At 36.5% G+C, this 27,484-nt stretch overlaps 3 protein-coding genes across 5 annotated transcripts; 1 reads left to right on the top strand and 2 right to left on the bottom strand.

The window, feature by feature from the left end:
• Nucleotides 1-3: 3 nt before the first annotated feature.
• On the top strand, nt 4-8,314 carry cmc1 (C-x(9)-C motif containing 1). Its single transcript, XM_073872653.1, has 4 exons — nt 4-178; nt 2,573-2,665; nt 7,304-7,397; nt 7,718-8,314. Exons 1-4 carry the CDS (start codon nt 163-165, stop codon nt 7,833-7,835), a joined length of 321 nt encoding a protein of 106 aa, XP_073728754.1. The 5' UTR covers nt 4-162; the 3' UTR covers nt 7,836-8,314.
• A 1,471-nt stretch (nt 8,315-9,785) lies between these two features.
• On the bottom strand, nt 9,786-16,388 carry azi2 (5-azacytidine induced 2). Its single transcript, XM_055211643.2, has 8 exons — nt 16,220-16,388; nt 14,743-14,965; nt 14,280-14,396; nt 13,919-14,018; nt 13,357-13,481; nt 12,086-12,132; nt 11,557-11,687; nt 9,786-10,779 (listed from the first exon to the last, which is right to left on the bottom strand). Exons 2-8 carry the CDS (start codon nt 14,956-14,958, stop codon nt 10,439-10,441), a joined length of 1,077 nt encoding a protein of 358 aa, XP_055067618.2. The 5' UTR covers nt 14,959-14,965; nt 16,220-16,388; the 3' UTR covers nt 9,786-10,438.
• A 3,468-nt stretch (nt 16,389-19,856) lies between these two features.
• On the bottom strand, nt 19,857-25,552 carry ncoa7a (nuclear receptor coactivator 7a). 3 transcript variants are annotated; one of them, XM_055211641.2, is made up of 7 exons: nt 25,406-25,552; nt 24,246-24,372; nt 22,259-22,384; nt 21,963-22,115; nt 21,128-21,223; nt 20,927-21,025; nt 19,857-20,601 (listed from the first exon to the last, which is right to left on the bottom strand). In XM_055211641.2, exons 1-7 carry the CDS (start codon nt 25,429-25,431, stop codon nt 20,506-20,508), a joined length of 723 nt encoding a protein of 240 aa, XP_055067616.2. In that variant the 5' UTR covers nt 25,432-25,552; the 3' UTR covers nt 19,857-20,505. The 3 variants fall into 3 exon arrangements, with proteins under 3 accessions (XP_055067616.2, XP_055067615.1, XP_055067617.1); XM_055211640.2 differs by having other exon boundaries at nt 20,952-21,025; XM_055211642.2 differs by lacking the exons at nt 24,246-24,372; nt 25,406-25,552 and adding an exon at nt 22,472-23,440 and having other exon boundaries at nt 20,952-21,025.
• Nucleotides 25,553-27,484: the final 1,932 nt, after the last annotated feature.

Below are 27,484 nucleotides of genomic sequence, written 5' to 3'. Positions count from 1 at the left end.
TGTGTTGTAGGCGGAAGTGACGTGTGAAACGCTGTCTCCGTGTGAAGCATGTTGCTAGCGGGGTCACATTGGACATGGATTAATGCTATATAATATAATAATAATAATAATAAATCTCTTTGTTTAAACATTAAAGCAGTGGAGACAGTAACAGCAGTGTAAATGGAGACTTCTAAAGGTAAGATAACAAACTGTCGCTTACAACACTTCCGCTGTTGTTATTCATCTGTTGACAAACACGCGTCACATATTTCTCACTGTATTAATCATTATTAAATGTATTTGGCTTACTAACAAACATTCCCACAACAGACCACAGATCCTCACAGTATGAACAGATACATCGAGTGTGAAGAAATAGATGGAGAAGTTTGTGCACGTGTGTTTTTGTGTCGTAAAGAGTTAACGTAGAGGGTTCTCATAGGTCATCGTGGGATTTCTGGAATATCATCATTGCATTTTAAAAGGTTTTTTCCCAGACATTGAAAGTCAGGGAATTATATATATAATTCTTTTGCCAAGTCATGGTATATCAGAAATGTGTATTGGTTGCTTTAAATTTCAATTTATCAAAATGTAGGCTGCGTCCAAATAACCACACTTGCACTTGACAGCTTGACTACTTACATGATGACGTATTTCTAGTGGGCGTATTTCTAGGATCCCAAGCGTGCATGTAGTATTAATCACCTGATGGGACACTTAAACCCCATTCACACAGACCTCTGGTCCCAGAAAATACCCGTAAAATTGCCAGACAAGCATCTGTGTGAACAAAAACTCGTTCTTCTGGGATCGTTGCCGGAAAGAGGACCTAGTAAGAAACGCGGGTAACCCTCTGTGTGAACAAGAAGCCGCAAGAATGCCGTAATGGGCGTGTCGAAGTGAGGACGCGCGCCATCATCACAACACAAGTTATGATTCAGCTACTTACAACGAGAGATAACATGCATATAAACATTCACCATGAGAAATGTTGCAAACTAGATTGAAGCAGTTATCAGGAAATGATAAGTGAGACGCATAACCAATGACGCACGTGCTGTAGTAAGGACGCGCGTGTCATGGCAACATGAAGTTGGTTCAACTCTTTAAAATGAGGGATTTACAACATTCACTACGAGAAATGGCAGCATACTAGACTGAAGCAGATATCAGGTAAGTTAGCTCTTTAATTACTGCGTTGAAACGGAGATCATTCAGCTGCATAAAAGAATATCGCGTCACGTGCTCATTTGAGTTATAATAAACGAAAATACCCGCACGTCATCCCAACGAGATATATCGTTCAGCTCATCAAAATGCGGGTTTTAAATGCATATAAACAATCACGATGAGAAATGTCTGAAAACTGTATCAAAGCAGAAATCAGGGAGCTCGTCAAAATATCCACTCTGAAGCTGAGATCATTCACCAGAATAAAACTGTGCGTTCACGCGATCCTTTGTAGTTTTATCATAAACAAAAAATGCACGCGAGTGGTTTCTGGAGAGAGAAATAATATATAATATGCAAACTTCAGACGCTGCGTAGAAGAGAGGGCGGGACTTTCAACAGGTCACGTGTCTTTCCGGGACCCGGTAATCGGTGTGAACAAATAAAATATCAAACGGTCCCGGAAAATTCCAGGATTCCTGTCCCGTGTATCTTACGCAATTTGTGTGTGAAAAGGGCTTTAGCAAGTGTAAAAATGTTAATCCAGGTAAGTTAGTGGCAGCAATTTGCACCAAAAGTATTTGTTTTTTATATAAGTTTTTCTTTAAATAAAAAATGAACACATAAATGCCCTGAAATAAACATTTGCTGAACATAAAGATTAGCTACACTTATATGAAACGTTCAGAAGCAGAAATCTTTGCACCTGTAAAAATGTTGTGTATGCTGCTCTATTAAAATGTATTGTTTATTCAGTAGTCTCTGATTAAATGACAAAATAAATGAATGTTGTTTTTAATTATGTAATTAAAGCAGTTGCAGATATTTTACAAAATACATGCTGGCACCAATGAAATGTGCAGCACTTTTCGTTTTACTACCAACATAATGAGTAATAAAAATGTATTTACAATTAAAAGTTTCTAAGACATCTCGCGAGGTTTTGGCAAAAGTTTCATGATGTTCACCCTGAACATGATTCATGATGGGATACGCTTAGCCTTGAATACTGTGGTATAGTGTGGGTTAAGTGTTGGTTAAGGGCTCTACACGTTACCAGTTTTAAGACATGGGACAGTCTTGCACACTTACTTCCTGTTGTGTGCACACACTCTCGAGTGGCCAGGACCCCAAGTGTGGGTATTTGTACGCAGCCATAATCCGTTGTTAACTTGTGACAATTCCGGGTCCCAGTCTCCACTGACTACAATTTAAACAGCTGTTTATTGGCACTGTTTATTCACTTCACACATTTAAGCTACATTTTCATAAACTCACGCTATACACTAACACTACATTATCCAGGCTCACTGCATCCCGGACATACAAAATTCAGCTTTTTTGTCAGAGAATTTGACCCTGACATTATTAAGAGTTCTGAAGTGTCATATGAAGATATTTTGCTCTGACTCAACAGATGAGCCACATCTGAGACACGTGGAGCTAGATGTGTTGATCCCAAAGAAGATGCGAGAGAAAGCCAAAGAGAGATGCGCTCAACACGTGAATGGTATGAATAATGTAAATCCTCTATTTAAAAAAAAACTCTTAACTTCTTCTCTTTCTTGACCTGTTTAGAGTCCGGCTTGATGTCTTTAGATGGTTTTTGTTTTGTTTAAATAAGTGAATGAGTTGTGCTCACTGACAGCTTGACTAATACATTGTGAAATGAATCTGTGAGCAGCTCATGATCTCTGTGCACATTCACACACGTGTATAAAAACTAAACTAACACGAACACTCGCTCACATCTCAGAGAGCTTTAATCTTCGTGTGTTACAGAAAATGTGTGTTATAACTGTCTGTAAAGGTGGTAGTGTTGTCATCATATCAAAATTATGACTTTAGTATGATACCGAAGTAAAATATTTGTGCATCTGCTGTGGCCGCCGGTCATCTTTGTATGATTTAAAATCAGTGTGGTTCCTAAAAGCTGCCTTTCCACTGTACACGGCAAATGACGGCCAATAAACTGACTGGAGAGTTGAAAAGGGTCTGCATGGGGCACCGATCATCTGCGGTGCGTAATTTTCAGATCCATTTGGGCTTTGGATGGATTAAATAAAATAAACTTGTGCGACTACACCGCATGTTGAACGCTGACCGGAAGTGATGTATTTCAGTGTGTTCCAGTCAAAACACTGTGTGCAAGGTGACAATTATCAATTCTTTTTTGTTTAACTTTATCAGTAACACTTGAATCCTTTAAAAGCCATTGATTAATGATTGAAATGAGGATGGTTTTGCTAGATAAGGCTCTTATTGATTTATTTATGATTTTTTTTATGAAGTGGAGTAATCCTTTAATGGATCCGTGAACTCACTGGAATATTCTGTGCTGAGGTAACACAGAAACAACATAAAGAATTAAAAAAGTAAAGTAAAGTAAATGTCTCTTGGCTGTATGTTGGTCAAATAAGTCAAGATGTTGACACGTGTGGCTCAGTTTATGTGTGTGTATTGTGTCATAACAGTTTCCTCTCTTTTGAACTTACTGAAGACTCACACTTGTGTTGGTTTAGTTGGTGGTGTAAGATATCATGCGTTTGCTCGCTGTGATTCTGATTGGACACCTGCAGCATATTGGAAACCCCCCTCCAAAACTGTGCCCATCTATTTCACACCTCTGCCCATCTGCAGCACTGTTAAGACGCCGCCGCTCGCTCGTTCGTGTCTTCAGCCGAGAGTTTAAAGCTTTAGATCACAGCAAAATGAATTCATTTCATACAGGAAGGCAATGCAAAGTTTTGAGTAAAATGCACAAATCTGTTCAGTCCATGACCGGTTGTGTTGATCTGTTATTGTAAACATGATATGAGAATGAATCCACTTTAGTTTATAATACACTACATGTTCCTGCTTTTCAAAATCTTTATAATTAAACTGTAAAAACAATAATCTCCTCCTCTGATATGACAGATCTCTTTATTTACATGTATGCATTTGGCAGATGTTTTTATCTAAAGTGACTGACTGTTCCCGCTCTCTGTTCGCTCGCATTAGTGCAGTAAAATCAATGATTTCATGTTGATAAGTCCTTTGGGTTTTCTGTCATTTTGCTTTCTGTTATTGATAGTATCAATTTGATACTTCACTATATTTTTTATTGGCATTGGCCAATAAATCTTTCTACTCCTTAAATGAGCTATTCCTATTGAAAACATACTAAAAGATGTAATGGCAGTGTCTGTCAGACAGTAAAATGATAAATCTTTTATTTACATGACCTAATGTTCTGTCGTTACACACGAAGACACTTCATAATGAAACAGCACAGTCTTGTAAATACCGCTTAAGTACTTAAAAAAGGATATATTTACAAATATTATGCATAACAAATGTTTATTAAGTTTCACAAATGTTCTGTTTGTCTGCACTGTAAAAGAAATGCAGCATGAAGTTAAAACAACTTGGTTTTGCAAGTCAATTCAACATACTATTTTAAGTTTTGACCTGTGAAAAGTTGATATAACTTATAAAATTAAGTTTAAAGGGGACATATCATGAAAATCTTTTTGCATGAATAAGGCCTAGTCCACACTGACATTGATATTTTTATAACCGTGAGTTTTTTTTTCAGGCGGTTCGGCCGTTTGTCCACACGAAACCGCAGTATTAGGGCACTGAAACCGAGCATATTTGAAAACCCCGGCCAGGGTGAGCTTTTTAAGAAACCCGGTTACAGTGGTGTCGTGTGGAGAGTAAAACCGGGGTTTTGCCTTGCGACGTCAGATTGTGCGCCGTTATCTGCTGTGTTTGAGGTCAGATTGTGCGCAGCTGACTGCTTTGTTGATGATTCTGTGCAATGGCAGACGTATCTTGCTAATAATAACTGTGCTAACAGGGCTTTTAACATGTATACAGATAGATGTTCAGTTATCTCACTATATTGCGGAACACGATTTGGGTTATATCCCCGCCTGCTGGTGTGGCATGTTCTTGACAGCGCTTGATAGCGTGCTTTTGCTTTATCGTGTGGATGGATATTTAATTTAAACCGAGCATGTGTGGACAGGATTTTTTTTTTAGGGAAAACTCCGGTTATAAATATACTTGTGTCTGTGTGGACTAGGCCTAAGTAGTTGGGTCCCAGTGCTTCTATCAACCTAGAAAATGTGTAAAAATTAGTTAAAGGAATAGTCTACTCATTTTCAACATTAAAATATGTTATTACCTTAACTAAGAATTGTTGATACATCCCTCTATCATCTGTGTGCGTGCACGTAAGTGCTGGAGCGCGCTGCGACGATTCGATAGCATTTAGCTTAGCCCCATTCATTCAATGGTACCACCCAGAGACAAAGCCAGAAGTGACCAAACACATCAAAGCCCCTCCTACCCAAGACGAGCAGCCACACGAGCAAGTATGGTGGTACAAAATAAAACATAGCGCTTTTCTAAGCGGATTGAAATGAGGAGCTATGTTTTGTGGCGTAATAGCACTTTTGGGAGTACCTCTCCCATTATGAGAGGGAGAAGGGGAGCGGACTTTTCAGGCGAGTCGAAGTACTCCCAAAAGTGCTATTACGCCATAAAATATAGTTCCTCTTTTAAATCCGCTTAGAAAAGCGCTACGTTTTATTTTGTACCACCAAACTTTTTCGTATAACTACTCGTCTTAAATAGGAAAAACGTTGATGTGTTTGGTCACTTCTAACTTTATCTCTAGATGATACCATTGAATGAATGAATGGGGCTAAGCTAAATGCTGTCGAGGTGTCGCGGCGCGCTCCAGCGCTTGCGTGCGCGCGCACAGATGATGGAGGGATGTGTCAACAGTTCTTGGTTGGGGTGGTAACATAGTTTAATATTGAAAATGAGTAGACTATTCCTTTAAGTTTCATTATTTGACAGCTATTATTTATGCACTAACAGCAACATTACACACTAACAAGGGGTTAAAAAATGGGATCAGCAGAAGTTTGTGTGAAGTTAAACATGGTTGTAAATGTGCTGATTTGTCTTTTATCTCATGATAACATGCAGCTGCCTGACAGGTGGATGGGGTTTTGTAAGACTTTTGAATTATTAGTTGGTTTAAATGGGTTAAAAGTTAGTGTGATGGTTAAGGTCAGTTAGTGGTGGAGTAAACTGCCTCGACAGAATCCCTGTTTTAAGATCCATCAGACTGCAGGAGAGGAGATTGAGCTCTGAATATCTTCTCATGTAATCATGTCAGATTTAATTGACTTTGGAGCGTCGACTGCTGGTCAGTCATCCATAAGAAAGAGATTGACTGAAGGATAAAGAGGAGGGGGGGGGCACTCGGCATCATCTACGGATGACAATTGGGTCAATATTGCATTCATTATCGTGCACGTATCACCTGTGCTATATACCAGCTTGTCAGTGAACTGCGGCTTTGTGTAGTAAACGCTGCTCCATCTGAAAGCAGGTGATGGTGACTGACTTTACTGACAAGATGTGCATGACTATCACATGTGATTTATCATCATCATCATCACAATCATGTAGATTTGATGCAAATGTTTTTCATACACCTTCAGATCTCAGCAAGATTATGAATTTGTCTTTTGTTTGCTTTATGTTATTGTTGTGAATTATTTTGATGGACAAATAATCAAATCAACTTTATAGTCTGTGAAAAAATACCAGATTTTATAATAGAGATGATGAGATTGATAGTAATAATGTGTTTGATTAGAAAATAAATTGGAGTGAGGTATCTTTGGGCCTAAAGGTTATCATTATATTCATTTGATGTTTTTATTCAATGTAAATGATCATTTGTAAATAAGAGCTGGCGCTGAATGAATGAAATGATTTCTGCTTCATGTTTCTGTGCGTGAGGTAATGAGCTTTATATGTATTAGATTAGTCTCAGGGTTGTGCATCCTACAATTGGTTTTGCTCAATCTGTTCTGCATACAGATGAAAGCTGATAATCATACAGCAGTAATTACAATGATGTTTTGGGATCAAAGAGCAAATGAATGTGTGACAGAGACCCCCTGTTTAGACCCCTCAACAGCCTTTTAACACAACCCATTATTACACTTGCTCAAGTCATTGTGTGTTGTTTCATTAAACGCTTGACCAGTACGATGCAAGCTGTGATATTATTACATAATTATTTGAGTATTTATTCTTATTTCTTTTTAAAATGTTGTTTTTATGCTCTTCTCAGCGTTTACTGTCTGCTGTAAGGATTCTGGTATCTTAATGCCGTTTAAGTGTCGTGAGGAAAACGCCGCTCTGAAGGAGTGTCTGACACGCCACTAAGTCAATCACATCTCATCTCTCTCGGTTTATTTAAACAAACTAATTCCCATGAAATAATCTCATTTATATTGACAGGGACTTGCGTATTGTTAAATTCTAAATGTTTATGACATTGCAGAAATGACCTCTGAACACTCTGAACATCATTTTTTTTTTACTTTGCTTATTATTAGGCCTATATTATTATATCATTTCAAATGTGTAGATGCATTACATGAAAACCTTAGTCTTGTCTCTGGTTTAAATGTTTTTCTTCATGGAGATATTTGAGTTTCTCTGTGATCTCCTGATGGATTTATTCATGTCAATCTTACAGCTACCAGGATCCTGAATTCTTCCAGGAGTGCAAGCAGGAATATATTCAGGAGAAACTGGAATACCAACAGACTGGGATTCCATCCAAGAGCAGGAAACAGAAGTTACCCACCAGTATGTAGCTGATGTGTGTTTTTATCAGTGAAGCGGTAACTGGCGGTCCGGCCGGTGTCTCGTGTACAGCAGAAATCTCTTGTTGTGTTTATATTCATGATGAGCTCATATATCAATCACAACTAGCATCTCAACCTCATCAAAATTCATAGAATCACATCAGATGCATGCACGACCTCTGGAGATTTACTTTCTTATCATGTAAAATAATGTGGGCTTTATTTGGTTTGTTTAAAGTACAAAATGATTATTTGATGTGTTTGTGTTTGGATGGGTGTGAAGCAGAAGAGAGAAACGCTGAAAGTCACTTAAACATCACAGTGTTTAGATTTATAGCACTGATTTATATTTACTGAAGTGATTTAGTTTAATTAGTTTCCTTTAATAATTTAATAACTTTTATCACTGGACTGCAAAAAACACACATTTCATCCTTAAAATTTTCTACAATTTTTTTTTTGCAATTTGAAATAAAATGTCAACTTACCCGTGTGTGGCTGACCTCGTGTGTAATACAGAAAATAAACAATGTGTTGAAATAATATCATCTGATCACATGAACGCTCTCCTGGGAGTCTAAAAATGATCACTTATAAATTATATAAACATTTTATACACAATTACAAAATAATTACATATACAATTTTGAAATGGATATTAAATCTGAAATATGTAATTACTTTAACCAGTTTTCCTGTGAAGTCCAGTGGTTTTCTTCTTAATGTCAAATCTCTCGAGTTTTTTTAAGTCTCAACAGGAATAAAAGAAGAAAGTTTGTTGTTCTGTTGAACGTTTATGAGCTCATTGATGCTTCATGTAGTGACTCTGTAATGTCATTAAAATAATGATGGAAATTAAAGAGAGGCCAGGGTTTAAAGTCTTCATACAAATATACTTTTGAACATATATAAATACATATAAATATGCACATTTGTTCTGATGACAAGCTCACAGATTTAATGAAATCCTATAATTGTTTGTGTGATTTCATTGAAGCAACAGTCTTTACATTAATTCCTTTATTGATTATTAACAAAGTTTCAGGACTGATCCTAAAAATAATCTACTGTACATTGTATTATGGTTTACATACAATAAATGTTGCAGAACTGAATGAATGTAAAATCAAATTTTGCAAACATTTTCAATCAGATCAAGCTGAAAACATGACGAGTTTCAGAAGACTGTGAATTAAGTTTGAATATAAATACAATAGTGTGTCTTTAAATCAGGGCATAAATAACAAAACCTTTTATTTGTCATCTGAGCTTAACTGCTAACAAACACAAACAGCTGAGAGAAATAAATTACTTACTTTAAATAAACACAAATATCAGACTCAAATTTACATATTTAGATAAGAGTGTTGGGCAGTAACTAGTTACTGTAAGATTACTTTCCCTAGTAGTGTAACTAATAACTAAAAAAAAAAGTAATATTACATTTACCATCTAAAAAATGGCTAGTTACTAGTTACTTTTGTCACAATGACACCGACAGAGAAAGTTAGCGTTAGTATATTTCATGGATTCACAGACTGCTAAAATTATGCATTACCAGTTTTTGTCTGGGAGTATAAAGTATTACTTTTGAAAGGAATAACTAGTAATGAGTAATATATTAAATAACTAGCCCAACAGTGTTTAGATGTTATATATTGGTGTCCACCTTATTCCTTATAATTAATTTAATTTATCATAGCAGAAAGATTTCAGATTTTAGTTTTATAATTGAATCGTAATATATTTAAAATCATCTTTATCACATCAATACTGACCAAATTTACTTTAAATCCCTAAATAAACCCACAGAGACACTTTTCACCCTCTAAACAGTGACTGGTGGATAAAAATGACCCTTAAAAATACAGAAAATGTGTTAAAAATGTAAGACTTTAAACAGCGTTCCCCAAACATCTGACCAATAAATAATAATAAAAAACTATTCGAGACAAAGAGTAATGAGATATATTTGATCTGAGCATGATTTATTTTCACAGTACACATTTCTACAACTTTGCAGAACTGAAATATTTTTATTCAGACCTGGAAATGAATCACAATTTAAAATTCTCTGACAGTTCACGTCTCGTGGGAACCCTGTTTAAAGGAGAAAAAATAAGGGGAAAAAGTGCTGCCCATATATTTTATAGACTAAATCTAAAAGCTAAAACAACAAGTTGGTTTTTTTATCAGATTTGAACCGAGCTGAAACACATCAGAGCAGCGTTCACATTGCAAATCAATTCTTTCTGACTGAACTCTGGACTACTAAACATCCCTTTATACATTCATAATACAAGACATAATCCAGTTACAGCACTCAATGAGACGTGGCTATAGTAAAAGCACAAATATATGTTTCTGACAAAGCCACTGGAGTGAGTTTAATGCAGAAAAACACACACGCACGCACACACATTCATACACAAAGGTCCGCCTCTCTGGTCTTTAAACTCAAATCAAACCTTCGTCCCCAGACGTGAGCAGAAAATACGCGGTGACTGACGGTCACAGTCCAGATCGCTCGAGGTATATTATCATCCGGGGCTCAGCGAGGGGACGCGTTAAGGCAGGTAAGGTGTCGTCGTGACGGCAGCGGGGCCCGTGGATCAGTATGGCGGGGTCCAGTTAGCTGCAGGGCTCTTGGATGTCGAGTTGTCCCAAAAAGACGCGTCGCTCGGTCTCGGCGGACTGGGAAAAGACCAGGAGCTGTCATCCAGCGAGCCCATTCGTTGAGGCCGGGGCGGACCGCCGCCACCGGGGCTGCCCAAAGGAGCGGGTCGTGGTACAGGCCATGGGTCCTTCAAGCAGTTCTCCTGCGAGCCATCCAGAACTTGAGTCCCTGATGCCGAGGGAAGAGGAGGTGCGCTGGGAGGCCGAGACGTCGATCCTCTCGCCGGCTCGGTGATCTTCTCCACATCATCCAAGCACTGCACTGGAACAGCCGAATCTGATGAAACAACAGCATCTGGATTTATAACACATCTGAAAAACCAATGCAGTTCACGTTAGGACTTTTGATCTTTTTGCCCAATCAATCGCTGTGATGTCACATTAATGAGGGCATATGCATTTTAATAATGTGCTCATAGAGATTTTATTTTCTCTAATTGGTAAATAAATAGTTTTACTGTCCCATTTGCTCTTACAGGACGTATGTCACAATCACCCTTAAATCACCCTCTATATAAGATGTTACTACAGCACTGTGTCATGTGAACTGTGAGGTTTCAGTTTGATTTTAAAGCACACAGCATTCATAATCCATGCATTACAGCACATTACATTTCTTTTGTGTGTAAAGAAACAATGATGGGCTGATCTGAGAACTGATTATGTTGCAGATCTCTCAGAGGAATATATGAGGTACATCAAAAAAACCTCATTGTGTCTCACGCGGCCGCCCGCATCTCATGCGCTCACAGATTCACCTAAATAAACATGAATCTGCTCATTTTTAACACTCGTTCTCATCATTTGCATCTTACCATCTCTTACACAGAGAGAATATCAAGAGACTTCATACAGACAATAACACAAAACATTTCATATCATATCTGCATTCTTTCAGCTAATATAAAGAGATTGCATTATTTTCATTCTCACGTGATCTGACTGCCAAAGACATTTAGACGAATTTATATATTCAATGTGTTTTAAATCTATAAATACATACATAGATAAATGCAGATCATTGGCTGAACGCTGATAATGACATCAGACTCACCTCGTCTGAGTCCCGACAGCATCGGTCTCTTTTGTAATTTCTTCATCAGATCTGACTGTGATCGTACAATGTTGTGTAAGCGTGACACTTCACCCAACAAATCTTGATAAGACTGCACGATGGCCAGCGTCCTGACACAATAAATCTCATCTTATCAATATATTCATTCAGAGTTTTCATACTTTGTGATTTACATTCAATAATGATTAATGGAAATGGATGAGGAAAGTAATTCAGATTGCCACTCATATATTTTCTATTCACTAAAAATCACAAACCATTAAAAGCTTTCATGTGAAAACAATGTGATGATTTTATTTTATCTAAAATCCAAATACCTCTTGTGAGGAGATAAATCCTGCCATATGAGATTCTTTATAAAGCAAATGTGCATGATCTGTCTGTATTGAATGTAATTGTAACTGTATTTGATCTGATCTCTCTGTTACAATCCCTCCATCTAGTGGCTGTTTTCAGCATTTAACAATATCATCAAAGCTTCACACAAATCTAATGTACTGAATAATACCTGGAGTCTGTGATGTCATGGATGTGGTCATCAGGTTCAGAAAGACCCTATGATGAAAAGAACATGATGACATTCATTTAGACTAAACTATGATCAAGAGTAACTTATGTCTTTCTGATTTAGTTTATGTTCCAAGTGTGAAAATAATTTCAAGCATCTCAAGATCAGATCTCCATCTTTCTGCTGATGTTTTATTTCAGATGTATGCGTTTCAGTCAGTGTGAAGAGATTTTCTGGATTTTATTAACAGATGCTTGAGGATGATCAGCTACTGCCATACAAACAAACACTGTAATAATATCAATGACACACATCTCACAAATACAGCTCTGGAAACATTTAAGAGATTGCCACCAAAATTATTTTTACGCATTTATGTCAAATGATCATTTTTGTTTCATTCTGACAACATTTCTCACAAATTCATTTTAATTTGCATTTGTTTGCATGAACACCGAACAAAGTGGTCATGATAATAAAACAGATGCAATGTTTTCAGACCATAAACAGCACAAAGAAAATCAAGTTCATACAGTATTTAATGTTTTCACGTGAGTGAGTTCAGAGATGAATATTTGGTGATTTTTCATCACATACTTTTTTTAATCTTGGGAGATTTTATATCACTCCTGAGCTTTGCTTTTGTTGGAATTAAACAGATACTGGAATGAAATGACTGCCATACATGTAGCAATAATGATTGAAGGAGTTATATACAGTACTGTGCAGTTTTAGTTTTAGGCCACCATCACATTTTTTGTTGTTTTAGTTTTAATGTCCATCCATTTTAATTTTTCACTCTTTTTATTAAAATACAAACAGAAAATACAGGAAATATGAAAAACAATTTTCAGAACTTCTCTTGGCACGAAACACATCTTGAGTTTTTTTGAGGAGACTGAAGTCCTAAAATCATTCCATTAGAATTAGAAATTAGGATTTAATTTGATTTTGGTTTAAGATATCCTGCAGTTTCCTGCTATTGCTCAAGTGAGTTTACCCTTAATACTTTACACTTCAGCTTATACTTTTATACTGTTTTTAATAATACATACACATTTTCTGTATTTTCTGGTTGTATTCTAATAAAAAGACTGAGACATAATTATTATATGATCACTATAACATTGCAAAAACAAACTTAATGGTAGCATGGTGCCCTAAGACCTTTGCACAGTACTGCAGATATCAATCATCATATGAGTTATTGGTCATAACATTAACATAAACTCGTCTATGATAGCGTATGAGAGAGAGAGAGAGAGACTGACCTGTGTTGAAGTACAGAGATGATGAAGTGTATTCTTCTCAAACTCTTGCCGTAGTGAATGAATGATTTCACCTTCATCTCTCTCCACCTGCCAGTATTCTGATGTATGATTCAGACTCTTCATAACTGACAAAACAAAACACACAAATCCAACACCTGCTTACAGAGTTTATAGATCACTGTTAGAGTTTAAAGTCATTTCTGTCAATCAGTTCCAAGTCGATTCCAAACTCAACAATGTCTTCACAGACGCACATAAGAGGAATAATTGACTCCTTTGAATTATTTGAAAATAATGCACACCTGCAGTGTAACGGCACAATGTTTATTATTCCAAATAATCCAACAGCCCATCATCAATTATTCTTTGCATTATGTTGTTTATTACTGTGTTTTTTTTTTGTAGTGTATCATAAATGAACAGCTTCTGTATTGTGCAGCCCTGCATATATCAACAGCCTCTTTCTTTTTGGTTTTAATTACTTTTCAGACACTTCACAATTCTAAAACACACACACAGAGATTATTGTTAGTCTCAGTATTGTGTTGTTTTGAATCTTTACCTTGATTGGTCTCTATTTCTGATCGTAGTTGGAGCAGCTCGAGCTCTCTGGTCTGTAACTGATCTGTCAAACATCTCTCCATATCTGCTTTCTCTTTCCTCTGAAACACATGCCAACAATGCTTTCATGCAGTGCACTCATAACAAACTGAATATTTAACAAGAGGATACAGAGCACCGCAGGGATGATGTATTTTTGATCTGATTTTTTCAATAACTCTATGGGATCATCATATTATGTCTACGGGAAAACTGAATTGGCTTTTTGTCAAGAGAACGAGAGTCTGGTTACTTTATGGGTTGGCCTACAGAAATAAATCATCCCTGCGCTGCTCTATTGAGCACTGAATTGTGTAATGTACCAGTTTATTCAGTTCCATCTGTAAATCCTCCTTCTCTATATAGATACCGCGGTACGCGCTGAAAGCTTTGTTCATGTACTGCGGTCCTTCAGCGGGAGGGGCTTCAGGTCGAAAGTGCTGTGGGCAGAAAGACAAAAAACTGTCAAATCACATTCAACATTGTAGGATTTAAAGCAAGTAAAGCTCAATCCACAGCATTTGTGATATCAAGTCCATCAACTCAAATCTAGCACAAAAACACTTTCTCCTATCACATCTTAAAGTGCAGAGTCACACATAAACCATTTATAATCATCGATTCAACCAATGATATGAGTCTGATGCAGAATCGTGTCAGTATAACACTGTGAAACTCTATTATTGAATTACTGTAGAGTTTGTGTGATTTTCTTTGCTAATGGACACTTTAACAGAAATGCTGTTGACAGATATGAGTTTGTAAGACATGAAATCTTAAACAGACTTTATCCTCCAGATGTTTGACTTTTCTCCTGAGCACTGCATTCTCTTTCTCTGTATCTCGCAGTCTCTTCTTGATGTCCTCGTAAGCCGTGACCAGAGCAAAGTGAGATGCCACCGATTCGTCTCCGGCACACACAGACACGGGGCTTTCTGTCGGCCCGTACGCCGTCTCGTGCTTCAGAATACAGATATCATCATCCACAGCCGCAGACTCCATACCAGACCTGACCAACAACACACAAACCAGTATAAGACCAGTTTAACATCATCAGACCAACCCAATCTGTGTGTGTGTGTCACATCTGTACTTCCTTAATGCATAAACTGTTTTGTTCACATATATTTAATAATTATGTAATAAGTGAAACTGTAAGTCACACAGGTATATTTGTAGAAATAGCCAAAAATACATTGTATGTGTCACAATTATAGATTTTTTTTAAATGCCAAAAATCAATAGGATATCATTTCCTATAAACATACATTTTTTATTTATCATTAGTAATACATGTTGTTAAGGATTCATTAAGTCATTTGTAGGGTTAGTATCTCTGCCAAATATTGTCCTATCCTAACAAACCATAAATAAATGTATAATGTGATGTATAAATCTCTATACCTTTATGACTGATCTGGTTTTGTGGTCCAGGGTCACAAATAAGTGCTGGATTAATGTCAACAATCAATGGGGTGGTTTCCCAGACAGGGATTATTTCAAAACAGGACTAGGCCTTAGTTTAATTAGAAAATATAACTAGTTTAACAAACATGCCTTACTAAAAACATTACTGGCGTGCATTTTGAGGCAAAACAAAGGGCACTGATGTTGTTTTGAGGGAACAAGTTGTTTTCAGTTTGGACAGCTCTTACATTTATTTTAGTCAAGGACTAGTCTAATCCCTGTCCGGGAAACCACCCCATTGTGTATTTATGATATATTTGTATTAGATCTTTGTAACTAATTATTATAACTAACAGTGATTTACAGATTCAGATATTTGTGATCAACAGCAATAATAAACAAAAATTTGTACGATTTTTTAAATCTGCTTAAAATCCCAAAAGTTAAACCAGACAGTAAACGTTGTTAATACAATATAATAATAATAAAAAAATATGAATGAGTTTTGTTTATGCTATTGATAATGATGTAATATTAGCCTGAATGCCTCGTATTGCTATTAAAAGCGAAACAGAAAGTGTCTGTCGTGTAAAGAGCAAAACGACACTGAAATGAAACATAATGTGAGGTAATAGATCTCAATCTTCTGAGGTAAATAAACATGACATTACTGTAATATTACTGCATTACTGTATATAGCCCATTAAACACAGAGAAGCCTCCATTAATCAAACTATAGCACATTCGCTCGTGCGTTTTCTTTTATGTTTCTATTCAGGTGATGTTTGACACTGTCAGATTTCTGTATGTTGTCTATTTAGTCTTTAGTAGCACACTATTAAGGTAACACACTTACCAGACAGCAGTCAGTTTGGACAGCAGAGAGGAAATGAAATATAGACCATGATAGTAAATAAAAACACGATGTTTGATTGAGATGTGACGATAAACACATACGAGAGGCTGAAGAAAATAAAGCAGCAACACAAACACTGTCCAGGAAGTGAGTCTGTGTGACGTCAACACTTCCGGCGGAAACACAAGCGCATCGCAATGATGGAGATGTGATACTTTGGCCAGATTATAAATCAGACAAATGAATTTATTATCAATAATAACAAATAAAGCGATGATTATATGCACATTATAGTAAAAGTGTTCCGTGTGCGTGTGCTTGTTTTATGTTATTACAGCAGACTGTCACATGAGGGCGACATAAACACGTTTAATAATCAACTACTATACTGTCAAGACACTGAAGAAATAATGTTTGAGAAAGAGAGATCGAGAACGATATAGAAAACAACAACAATATACTGATATCAAAGACTTAGATGATGAACAGGTTTGTGATCACTGTGCCCTACGAGCATAAGCTGGTTTTAGTTGGTTTAAGCTGGTGGGTCAGCTGGTCTTCCAGCCTGACCAGCTAAACCATCTTAAAAAGTGACCAAAACACAGCTAGACCAGCTTGCTACACCAGCTAAAACCAGCTCACCAGCTTATGCAGGTCTTCATTCTGGCCAAAAATATATTTTTTAAGTTAATTTTAGAAAGTATATATTTGAAGTTGAAAATATATTTCATTTGAACCTTTTAAAAACTGTATGTTTAAAGGTTTGAAACATATGTTTCAAAGTTTTTCTTCCAATGCGATGTGAATATATTTCCTTGGATTGAAAAAATATATGTCAAAATATACAAAAATGTCCAAAAAATATATTTTGTAATATGTTTAAAAATATATATTTATCACAGATATATTTTTGGCTATTTTTGTATATTTTAAAATATATATTTTTTGCCATATGGGTAGAGGCATACAAAAATAATTCAAGAAATGAAGACAATATAAGGGTCTGCTAAATGCTTTAATAGTTTAAGTTACTTTATTTATAACTGTGGGTAGATTTGGTTTGCAGTGAATATGTGGTTCAAACATCTTTACATGCTTTATAATCATAAAGATCCAGATGGAAGACATTCAAATTCACTGTGCTATGGATTTAAGATCTTTTAGGATTGAACCAGTCATCATTTGAACCTCTATATAGGTTACAATCTAAGCTGTGACTCTCAAATCAGCCTACTAGAACATTTAACTAAACACATTTTCATACCAAGACACTAAAGCATGATCAAATAACGTCATCATTGTGAAAATGGGACAGTTAAAAAATGCTGATGCTGACAAACATTTTAACATGCACCTTTACAATTTGCTTCAAAGTGCATTTTTTTAGTCAATAATTGCCCCAAGAAACTTGCAGGATTGCACAGATCTTAGTGGCTGACATCTGGTGGATGTGACCTGATATGTGTGCACATGGCATCTAAAATCTATTATCATGTCCTTTGTCTCTGATAAGTTTAGTTAAAGATAGGATTCCTCACGTCACTTATAAAGTCATTGACCACCACAGCTGTTCTCAATGCCCTGAACCCAACTAACAATACAATAACATACAATCATCTCTCCACCGACTCTTCAGACGTCTGTGAAGGAGATAAATAAAAAAAAACATGGTTTTACTACAATTACAATTACTAGTTTAACCATGGTTACCACAAAATAACCATGATTGTGCTACAAAAAACATGATTAAACCATGGTTTTGCCTATGGTTATCAATATACAAAAGACTATTGTTACTATAAAATAACCATGGTGAATTTTTGTAAGGGAGAAGCAAACTTGGTCTTTTTTGAAGACTTTTAGCATGGGGTCATACAGTAAATGTACTTTCAATAAGTTAAGCATGTATACGTATGTACATACAGTGAGGAAAATAAGTATTTGAACACCTTGATATTTTGCAAGTTCTCCCACTTAGAAAACATGGAGAGCTCTGAAATTGTCATCGTAGGTGCATGTCCACTGTGAGAGACATAATGTAAAAAAAAATCCAGAAATCACAATGTATGATTTATTTGTATGATACAGCTGCAGATAAGTATTTGAACACATGAGAAAGTCAATGTTAATATTTGGTACAGTAGCCTTTGTTTGAGGTCAAAGGTTTCCTGTAGTTTTTCACCAGGTTTGCACACACTGCAGGAGGGATTTTGTCCCACTCCTCCATACAGATCTTCTCTAGATCAGTCAAGTTTCTGGCCTGTCACTGAGAAACACGGAGTTTGAGCTCCCTCCAAAGATTATTGGGTTTAGGTCTGGAGACTGGCTAGGCCACACCAGAACCTTGATATGCTTCTTACAGAGACACTCTTTGGTTATCCTGGCTGTGTGCTTCGGGTCATCTTTAATGCTCTAACTGAGGGAAGGAGGTTGGTCCCCAAAATCTCCCAATACATGGCCCCGGTCATCCTCTGCTTAATACAGTGCAGTCACCCATGTGCAAAAAAACACCCCCAAAGCATGATGCTACCACCCCAATGCTTCACAGTAGAGATGATGTTCTTGGGATGGTACTCATCATTCTTCTTCCTCCAAACACGTCTAGTGGAATTATGACCAAATGTCCTTTTTTGGTCTCATCTGACCACATAACTTTCTCCCATGACTCCTCTGGATCATCCAAATGGTCATTGGCAAACTTAAGACGGGACTGGACATGTGCTGGTTTAAGCAGGGGAACCTTCCGTGGCATGTATTACCAACAGTAAGCTTGGAAACAGTGGTCATATCACTTTTCAGGTCATTGACCAGCTTCTCCTGTGTAGTTCTGGGCAGATTTCTCATCTTTCTTAGGATCATTGAGACCCCACGAGGTGAGATCTTGCATGGAGCCCCAGTCTGAGGGAGATTGACAGTCATGTTTAGCTTCTTCCATTTTCTAATGATTGCTTCAACAGTGGACCTTTTTTCACCAAGTCACTTGACAATTTCTCCGTAGCCCTTTCCAGCCTTGTGGAGGTGTACAATTTTGTCTCTAGTGTCTTTGGAGAGCTCTTTGGTCTTGACCATGTTAGTAGTTGGATTCTTACTGATTGTATGAGGTGGACAGGTGTCTTTATGCAGCTAACAACCTCAAATAGGTCTATCTAATTTAGGATAATAAATGAAGTGGAGGTGGACATTTTAAAGGCAGACTAACAGGTCTTTAAGGGTCAGCTGAAATACAGGTGTTCAAATACTTATTTGCAGCTGTATCATACAAATAAATCATACATTGTGATTTCTGGATTTCTTTCTAGATTATGTTTCTCACAGTGGACATGCACCTACAATGACAATTTCAGACTCCTCCATGATTTCTAAGTGGGAGAACTTGCAAAATAGCAGGGTGTTCAAATACTTATTGTCCTAACTGTAGAATCTCAGCAGTGAAGTTACCTGGTAACCACCAATCATCAAACTAGTAATTACACCCTCCGCCCCAATATTAAAACAATGATTTATGAAAACATATGTACAAATGACACTTTAACCCCTATTGTTAAAACCAAATCTACTGCAGGTTTATATCTTCTGTGTTTTGTATTTCATTTCATTCTCAACAAACCTCTTGAATTATTCAAAACAGACTCGGTCCTTAGAAAAACAAAATATTTATTAGCAATGTCAAGGTTTACAAATGCAGTGCCAGCACTGAATGAGATAAACACAATTCAACAACGACAACATTACACACATCAAACAAGATAAATAGAGTAAAAAAATAATTTGTTGAAAAACAAACATCCAAACATTTTTCTTTTCTAATGCGTTTCCATGAAGGCCTTTGACACGAATCCATTGGAGTTATGACATGTAAATCATTTTTCTCTAACAAGTGCATTTAAAAGTTTGTGTAATGTTAGTTTATTTCTAAGTAGTATTTAAGGGTTCAAAATCCACTGAGCTCCCTCGCAGTCACCTCCTCTTAGCTGAAGCACATGCAGCACAGTAGTAGTCGTTGTTTTCAGGTTTTTAGTTTCAGGTTTTGTTAATCCTCTTTAGACTTTCACTGGATTCGTACAGTTACTGGAAATAGAAACTTAAACTGTAATCCTGTCTCAACCTGTTCCTGATCCCGCTCCTGTTTTAACTGAACGTTAGGAGTCAAATGACACAAGTTTAACGGATGGTTTGTGTGTTTCATAATTTCACAGCAGATAACACCTTTTGCAATGGTGAGAAACAACAGATCAGAGATTTCTCTTCATATGAAGGTCCACACCTCCAGATCTTGAATGTGGAAGTCATGATGGCGGGAGAGAGGTCGATTGCAGAAAGTGTTGCATGAATAAGTCGAGCCGCGATGAAGATCGGCATCCAGCCACAAGCCAAAGTGTCCTCTGAATACACAGACAACATCATCATCATGATAAACCCACCACTCTACTAACTACACAAACATATGCAGTTCATCCCAAAATACTCATTTTAAACCTGTATGACTTTCATTTTTGGTCAAATATTATTTTCCATCCAACAAAAGCTTTTATTAATGAATTATTCCATAATACTTGCAATATATTTTGAACTTTTTTGACACTTGGCAATGTTTTTTGTAACAGAAAGGAGAAGCCTGGTCAGTCTGCTGCTGTTATAGTTATATGGGTCAGAACAAAATCAGGGTGAGGAAATGCTAACAAAATGCACTTTTTGTTAAACAATTACTTTGAAATGACAGAAGTCGACGTACCCTCCGGCTCCCATCTGAAGAGAGTCCTGGAACCCTCTAAGGAAGTAGGAATTTTCTCCACTCCAGCGGAAAATCTGCACGGAGACAGAAGAGATCCAATGAGATTAAAGTTGTGCAAGAGTTCAACTGAATTCAAAGCTTCAGGCCACCAAAAAAAAAAAAACCCCACAAAATACCTGAAACTCAGGACTGAAGCTGTAGAGGAACGTCTCTCCTGTCCCATAACAGCAGCTGCTCACTTTAAATGGATCAGAAGAAAATGCTCCAAACACCTGTGAGGTTTAATATACACATGATCAGTGTCAGGGTCAATCAAATAACCAAACCGATCAAGGACACCACTAACTTTCATAGAGGGAAAAATAATATTATTGTATAGAAGTGAATGGTGCCCCAGATCTGTTTGCTTACATTTCTCATTTGTGTTCAGCAAAACAAAGAAAGGTAGACAGGTGTTGGTAAAGAAATGTTGACAGAATTATCATTTTAGTTACCTTTACACATTGTGACATTATTTTGATGACAATTCACTAAAATTCTCAATTATTCATTCAAACGTCAATCATACACTGCAAAAAATTATTTTCAAGAAAAAAATTCTTAGTATTCCTAAATTAAGAAAATAAGTCTAGTTTTTAGACCAAAAATATCAAATTTAAATGATTTTGTGCATAAAGCAAAAATCTGCTAATGGGGCAAGCAAAAAAATCTTAAAAATTTTTCTTAAACACTAAATTCAAGAAAAATTCTAGAAAAAATCTTACCTCATTGGCAGATTTTTTTGCTTGTTTTATGCACAAAATCACTTAAATATGATATTTTTGGTCTAAAAACTAGACTTTTTTCTTGGGTCGTTTTGCTCATCAAGAAAAGGCATCTGAATTTAAGAAATTTTTTATATTTTTACTGAAAACAAGACAAAAATACTAAGAATTTTTTTCTTGAAAATAATTTTTTGCAGTGTAATAACTTGATTATTTGTATCCAATATATTCAGGTATGATGCATTACCTGGTTGTCCATGTCTTTAATGACCATGAGAACCGGTCGGTCTATATCTGACATCTGTCTGTATAGTGTTCTCAAACTGGTGCCGTGTACGGCTGTACTGTAAACTAGTTTCCATTGATCTTCTCGAGTTCGTGCTGGCATGTGATTGACCAGCTGTGGAGATGAAAACATGCAGAAATAATCTATAAATGTCATGTTTGCTAGGATAGATTTCATCTAAAGCTTGTAGCTCAATATTATATTAGCAGTTGAGCTGCACAGAATTAAAGTTTTAATTGATTTGAAATCCTTTATACTTTATCAAGGTGATGCTCTTTGAAAATGTGACTGTGGTCTGTTAACACCGGCAGCAGGTCTTCAGATTCAGAGTCCTCATAGCTACAGACACTCGGCCGACGCTTCTGCTGTTTTACAGAAACAATCTGAAAAGAAACAGATATATAATGTAGCTGAATTCACATCACTATTTTCTGTCTGTCTGTCTGTCCATCTTTCAAATCAAAGCTCACCTCTACATACGCTTCACCAGATGTGTTGGCATAGTATAAGATCTTGATGCTTTCTGGAATTGATCTCATGTTTGTATTTCTCTCTCAGCAGTAGTTTACCTGACTGACTACCATCTGCTCATCTGTCGGTTTAACTTCAGCTTCTCTGGCCTCTGATTGGTTCATCGCTTTCCTTTGCTCGTGGGTTCAATCGGAGGCGAACTACATTAGTTTCGTTTTTACGGTAAAAAGGAAGTCATGACAAATATGGTCTTGTAGGAAGTCCTGCACTTTCTTTGATGTTTGATATGATTTTTTATGGTATTGCAGCAACTTCTTTATTGTTCCTAAATCACTTTCTCTTCTTTTAAGTTTCATTTCCATGTAAGCTGGTCTGGTTTCATATAATACCTGTTATACATTGACTAAATGTCCTGCAGTCTCATACAGTATAACATAATACAATTTGATTATTTAGCTTTCTGATCAATATGTATTCAACGTATTCCAGCATATTTTTATGTGAAGCTGCTTTATATGCAATATTTGTAAAATGTGCAGTTTAAGCTAATTTCACTCAAATTGAATCACAACAAAATTTGGGATTGACCTTGCTTCACCTCTTATTTGTAGAAAAGTGAAATCCCAAATGAGAAAATGAATATCTCTCTAAACATCAAAAGCAAACGAAATCTGATATTTCTCCAAGCGATCTAAACACAAGATCAATTTTCAGGGATAACAGATAAAGTGTTGACATATTTTGAATGAACCGCACGTCACTGAAATCATACTGTAAACATCATGTTTTTTTCTGAGTCTGGGGTTTTAAGCATTAATGTCTCAAACTGCACATTCATTTGCAAAAATACAAAGTCTCACAGATCTGAATATGAACTCAAACATTTCTTTTAAAGTCAACAATGTCAAAGTTTTGCTGTAGTTTTGCAGCTGTTTGCCAGAAACTTACTGTAGATTTAAATTCATGTTATTTACTAACAACAGTTTGTTTAAAGTTAAATGATCATTATACATTAACAAGTCTTTGTTTTTACAGAATAAAACTATAAAATAACAGCCTCATGCAAAACATTCTGGAAACAAAATCTGAAGGAAAAAAACAGAAAACGCTTGATGAGGATTTCTGGTTCCCAGAATGCTTTGCATGAAGCTGATATTTCATAGTTTTATTCTGTAAAGACAAAGCCTTGTTAAAGGTGCAGTGTGTAATTTTAGCAGCATCTAGTGGTGAGGTTGCGAATTGCAACCAATGGCTAAGTCCACTGCTCACCCCTCGCTTTTGAAACACATAAAGAAGCTACGGTAGCTGCCATCAGACAAACATGTCATCGTCGGAGACAACTTAGTAAAAAAAGTTTGTCTGTTAAGGGCTTCTGTAGAAACATGGCGGCACAAAATGGATACTTCCACGTAAGGGGACCCTCAGTGTATGTAGATAAAAATGTCTCATTCTAAGATAATAAAAAACATAACGGTTCATAATAAAAAGGTCTTTATACACCCTTGATAATATAGTTTTGTATATTATTTTGCATTTCTGTCAAGAGATCCTTTTAAAAATTACACACTGCACCTTTAATGTTTAATGTTCATTTAACTTTGAAAAAAAGCTAACAGTAATACTGTAATTTCTACAGAAATGTTTAACAGTAAAATTTTACGAAAACACACTTTGAGACAAATCTGAGAGAGAGAACTTTATTAAAGCATCAGCGAGATGAAAGAACAAAACCTCAACAGACTCACATACAGTTTTACATCTTAACTGACTTACGGTCCAGTGTTTGGAAGTGTGATTATTGAAGATTGTGTCTGTCTTCATCACATTCTCCTTACTGTTGTGTTTACAGTAAATGTCCTCTGGTGACCACTGGACAAAGAACGTGTAGAGATGATCCACCCTACAGAAGAAACAAACAAGCTAAAGATTATGATTAAACAACCAAAATATCTTAATGGATAGACTTGCCTGTACATCATCTGTGATATTAAAACCATCAAACATACAAATCAATGTACACTGTAAAAAGTAATACCTAAATCTAACTTATAAAAATTGAGGCAAGTGGCTGCATTTGATGTTTTAAGTTGAGTCAACTTGTAGCCTTTTTAAGTATAATAAACACTGTAATATTACTTTATACAAACGCAAAAAAAAAATTAAGTTGAGTTAACTAATAGTTCTAGTATTACTCAGTTTAATTTACTTTTCTTGGTACAGGTAACTTTTTTATGGTTTGTTGTTGTTTCCATAAACATTGATTTAGACTTTATCTTTCTGTGAGATGAGGGCACGAATTGTTTATTCAATCAACGTGCGCACCCAGTTTAGTTTTGGGCAGCTGTAAAGCGCGACATACTTCACTATGCAGTGTATGCACAAGCACCAAAACTCAAAATCTTGAAGATAAATAAACTTTAAACACTTAAAAGTCTTTTTTTAAACACATAAAATAGTGTTTAAATTTAAATTTCACTGTCCAAATGCAGTCCCATGCAAAGCATGCTGGGAACTACGAGTCTACTACCTAGTTAGCTGTTCACTAAAATCATTAATGTAGTTTCAACACAAAATTATTAAGTTAATTTCCTTCTTACAAGTTGATTATACATGATAAAATGAAGCTGAATTTACTCAATAAAGTGTTCATTTAGAATTACTCAAATTATTCATCTTTTTATGTTATTTTAACTCAAATTTTGATTAAAAAAACAAGAATTAAATTTTCCAGGTTTTATCATTGTTAAATCTACTAAGGCACAGAAACACTTTTAACAGTGTAAAAACACACAAACTGACCACTGCATTGATTTGATCTCTCAGTGTAAGAGATATTAAGAGCAGAAAACAAACTCTTAAAAAGAATAGAGATGCTGTAGAAGAGGTTTTATTCGCTCCCGTAGAGACATTTACACAAAGTTTGATGTACTTACTCTCCTACGCTGTATGTAACACCCATGATGATGAAGAGAAGATCTTGTCATATCCATTAACTCTCGACTGTTGTTTTTTTATAGCAGAATCTCAGCTGAGATAAGCTCATTTCACAACAAACCCACCCGAAAATCTGGCTGTACTTCACAGCGAGTCAAACATTAACTTTCAGTGAGTTCTCTGTGCTGACCTCAGATCAGAAAGTTAGCATCTCCTCTCACGTCTCACATTCACCTCTGCTGTGCTTCATTTAACTCATATGTTTCTCTTGTTGAAATACAGCTCATCTCCTCTGAAACCTCTACTAAAGACAGGAGAAACATCTGATACACAGAAGACATTACAATATTACATCTGACTCAACATTTATTTCCTCTATATGTCTACTCACTTTCTTTTCACATATAAACAGGGCTTTAGTCTGCAGGGAGTTCAGCAGGACTGATGATGATTCTGGACTTTTACAGGTGAAACTAAAATAACTGATTCAATTTACAATCAAAAAAGTTAGGAATTAAAGAACCATTTTGTGAAGACAAAGAACCATTTCAGCAATAAAGGTTCTTCAGTAAGATATGGTTCTATATAGAACCATTATCATCATTAAAGAACCTTTGAAAAACCATTTTTCTTAAGAGTGTACAATTACTCTTAAATTCAACATCTCTATTATTTCATATAATATAATACTTCATAAACTTTTAACAAAGATAATATTTCATTTTAAATTGTCATTGTGAAAACTTGGTATAAGCACTTGTTGTATGCGTTCCTAATTTAAATCTGTCACGTTTGTCAAACTGTGGTCTGTGTAGGTGTTTGTATTTTGTGCTGATGTTGTCACCTGGAGTCGTCTACTAATTACTTCCTCATCAGCACCATCACAGTTGTCCATTTAATCCTGTCTATTTAATGCATTGTCTCTTGTCTTCTTTTTGCTGGATTACTGTTATTTGTCTGTTATGCCTGTTCCTGTTTTGTTCCTGTTTTGTTCCTGTTTTGTTCCTGTTTTGTTCCTGTTGGCCTTGCAGTTTGGCCGAGTCTTCTGGGCTTGTTCCCGTGGTGGCCGAGTCTTCTGAGCCTGTCCCCGTGGTGGCCGAGTCTTCTGGGCCGGTTCCCGTGGTGGCCGAGTCTTCTGAATGGTTCCCGTGGTGGCCGAGTCTTCTGGGCCGGTTCCCGTGGCAGCCGAGTCTTCTGGGCCGGTTCCCGTGGCAGCCGAGTCTTCTGAGCCGTTTCCCGTGGTGGCCGAGTCAGCCAAGATGGCTGGTCCGATTTTGTCGAATTTGCCCTAGCCTCCTGCTCTGCCAGCTCCGCCCTGGCTTCCAAGCCCTCCATCCCTTCCCCAGGTCCATCCACATTGGCTCTTGTCTGTTTTGCATGGAGTGTCTGGAAGCCACTCCTTAGAGGGAGGGTACTGTCATGGTTGTCAAACTGTGGTCTGTGTATGGGGAAAGGGTATGTATATTGCGTGACCAGAATAGTTACTGCTGATTGGATGACACCTCTGTCAATCAAGACACCAGAAATACAGTGGAGCTGGTAGCACAGTGTAGGCATACAAATATAAATGCAGTATTGCCCTTACTATGGGTTCAAAGTTGGAGTTTTTGGCATCATTCATGTGTCCCCAAATTTTATAAGAGACTCAACAGAAAACAAGTTCCCCGTGTCAATAGACGTTTCAGGCCGAGGTTGGGTTAAGCGAAACGTTTTCATCTTTGACAATCTCTTTAGCAGTGAAGAAAAATCGGAAAGCCTTTATTTTGACAGATTACTTTGAGGATGAATTATTTATTATAACTTAATGTAATGTTCAGCCTCCAGTTGGTGGCAAATGTGCATCATTCATTCAACTTGACTGACAGAGGTGTCGTCCAATCAGCAGTAACTATTTCATTTGCACAAAATACCCTTTCTGGTTGTTAGATTTGTTATTGTGTCTTCTGACTTTTTGTTTTCTGACTTATTTTGTCATATTTTTGACTTGGCATGTTGTTTTGTTTTGCACTTCTTAGCCACTGTAAAAAATAACATGTAGTGACCCTACATTGACCAAACTACCTGTTGTTTTTTACATA

The sequence above is a fragment of the Misgurnus anguillicaudatus genome, chromosome 10, assembly GCF_027580225.2.
Source record: "Misgurnus anguillicaudatus chromosome 10, ASM2758022v2, whole genome shotgun sequence".
NCBI lineage: Eukaryota > Metazoa > Chordata > Actinopteri > Cypriniformes > Cobitidae > Misgurnus > Misgurnus anguillicaudatus.
This window is presented reverse-complemented; position numbering and strand designations above follow the sequence as displayed.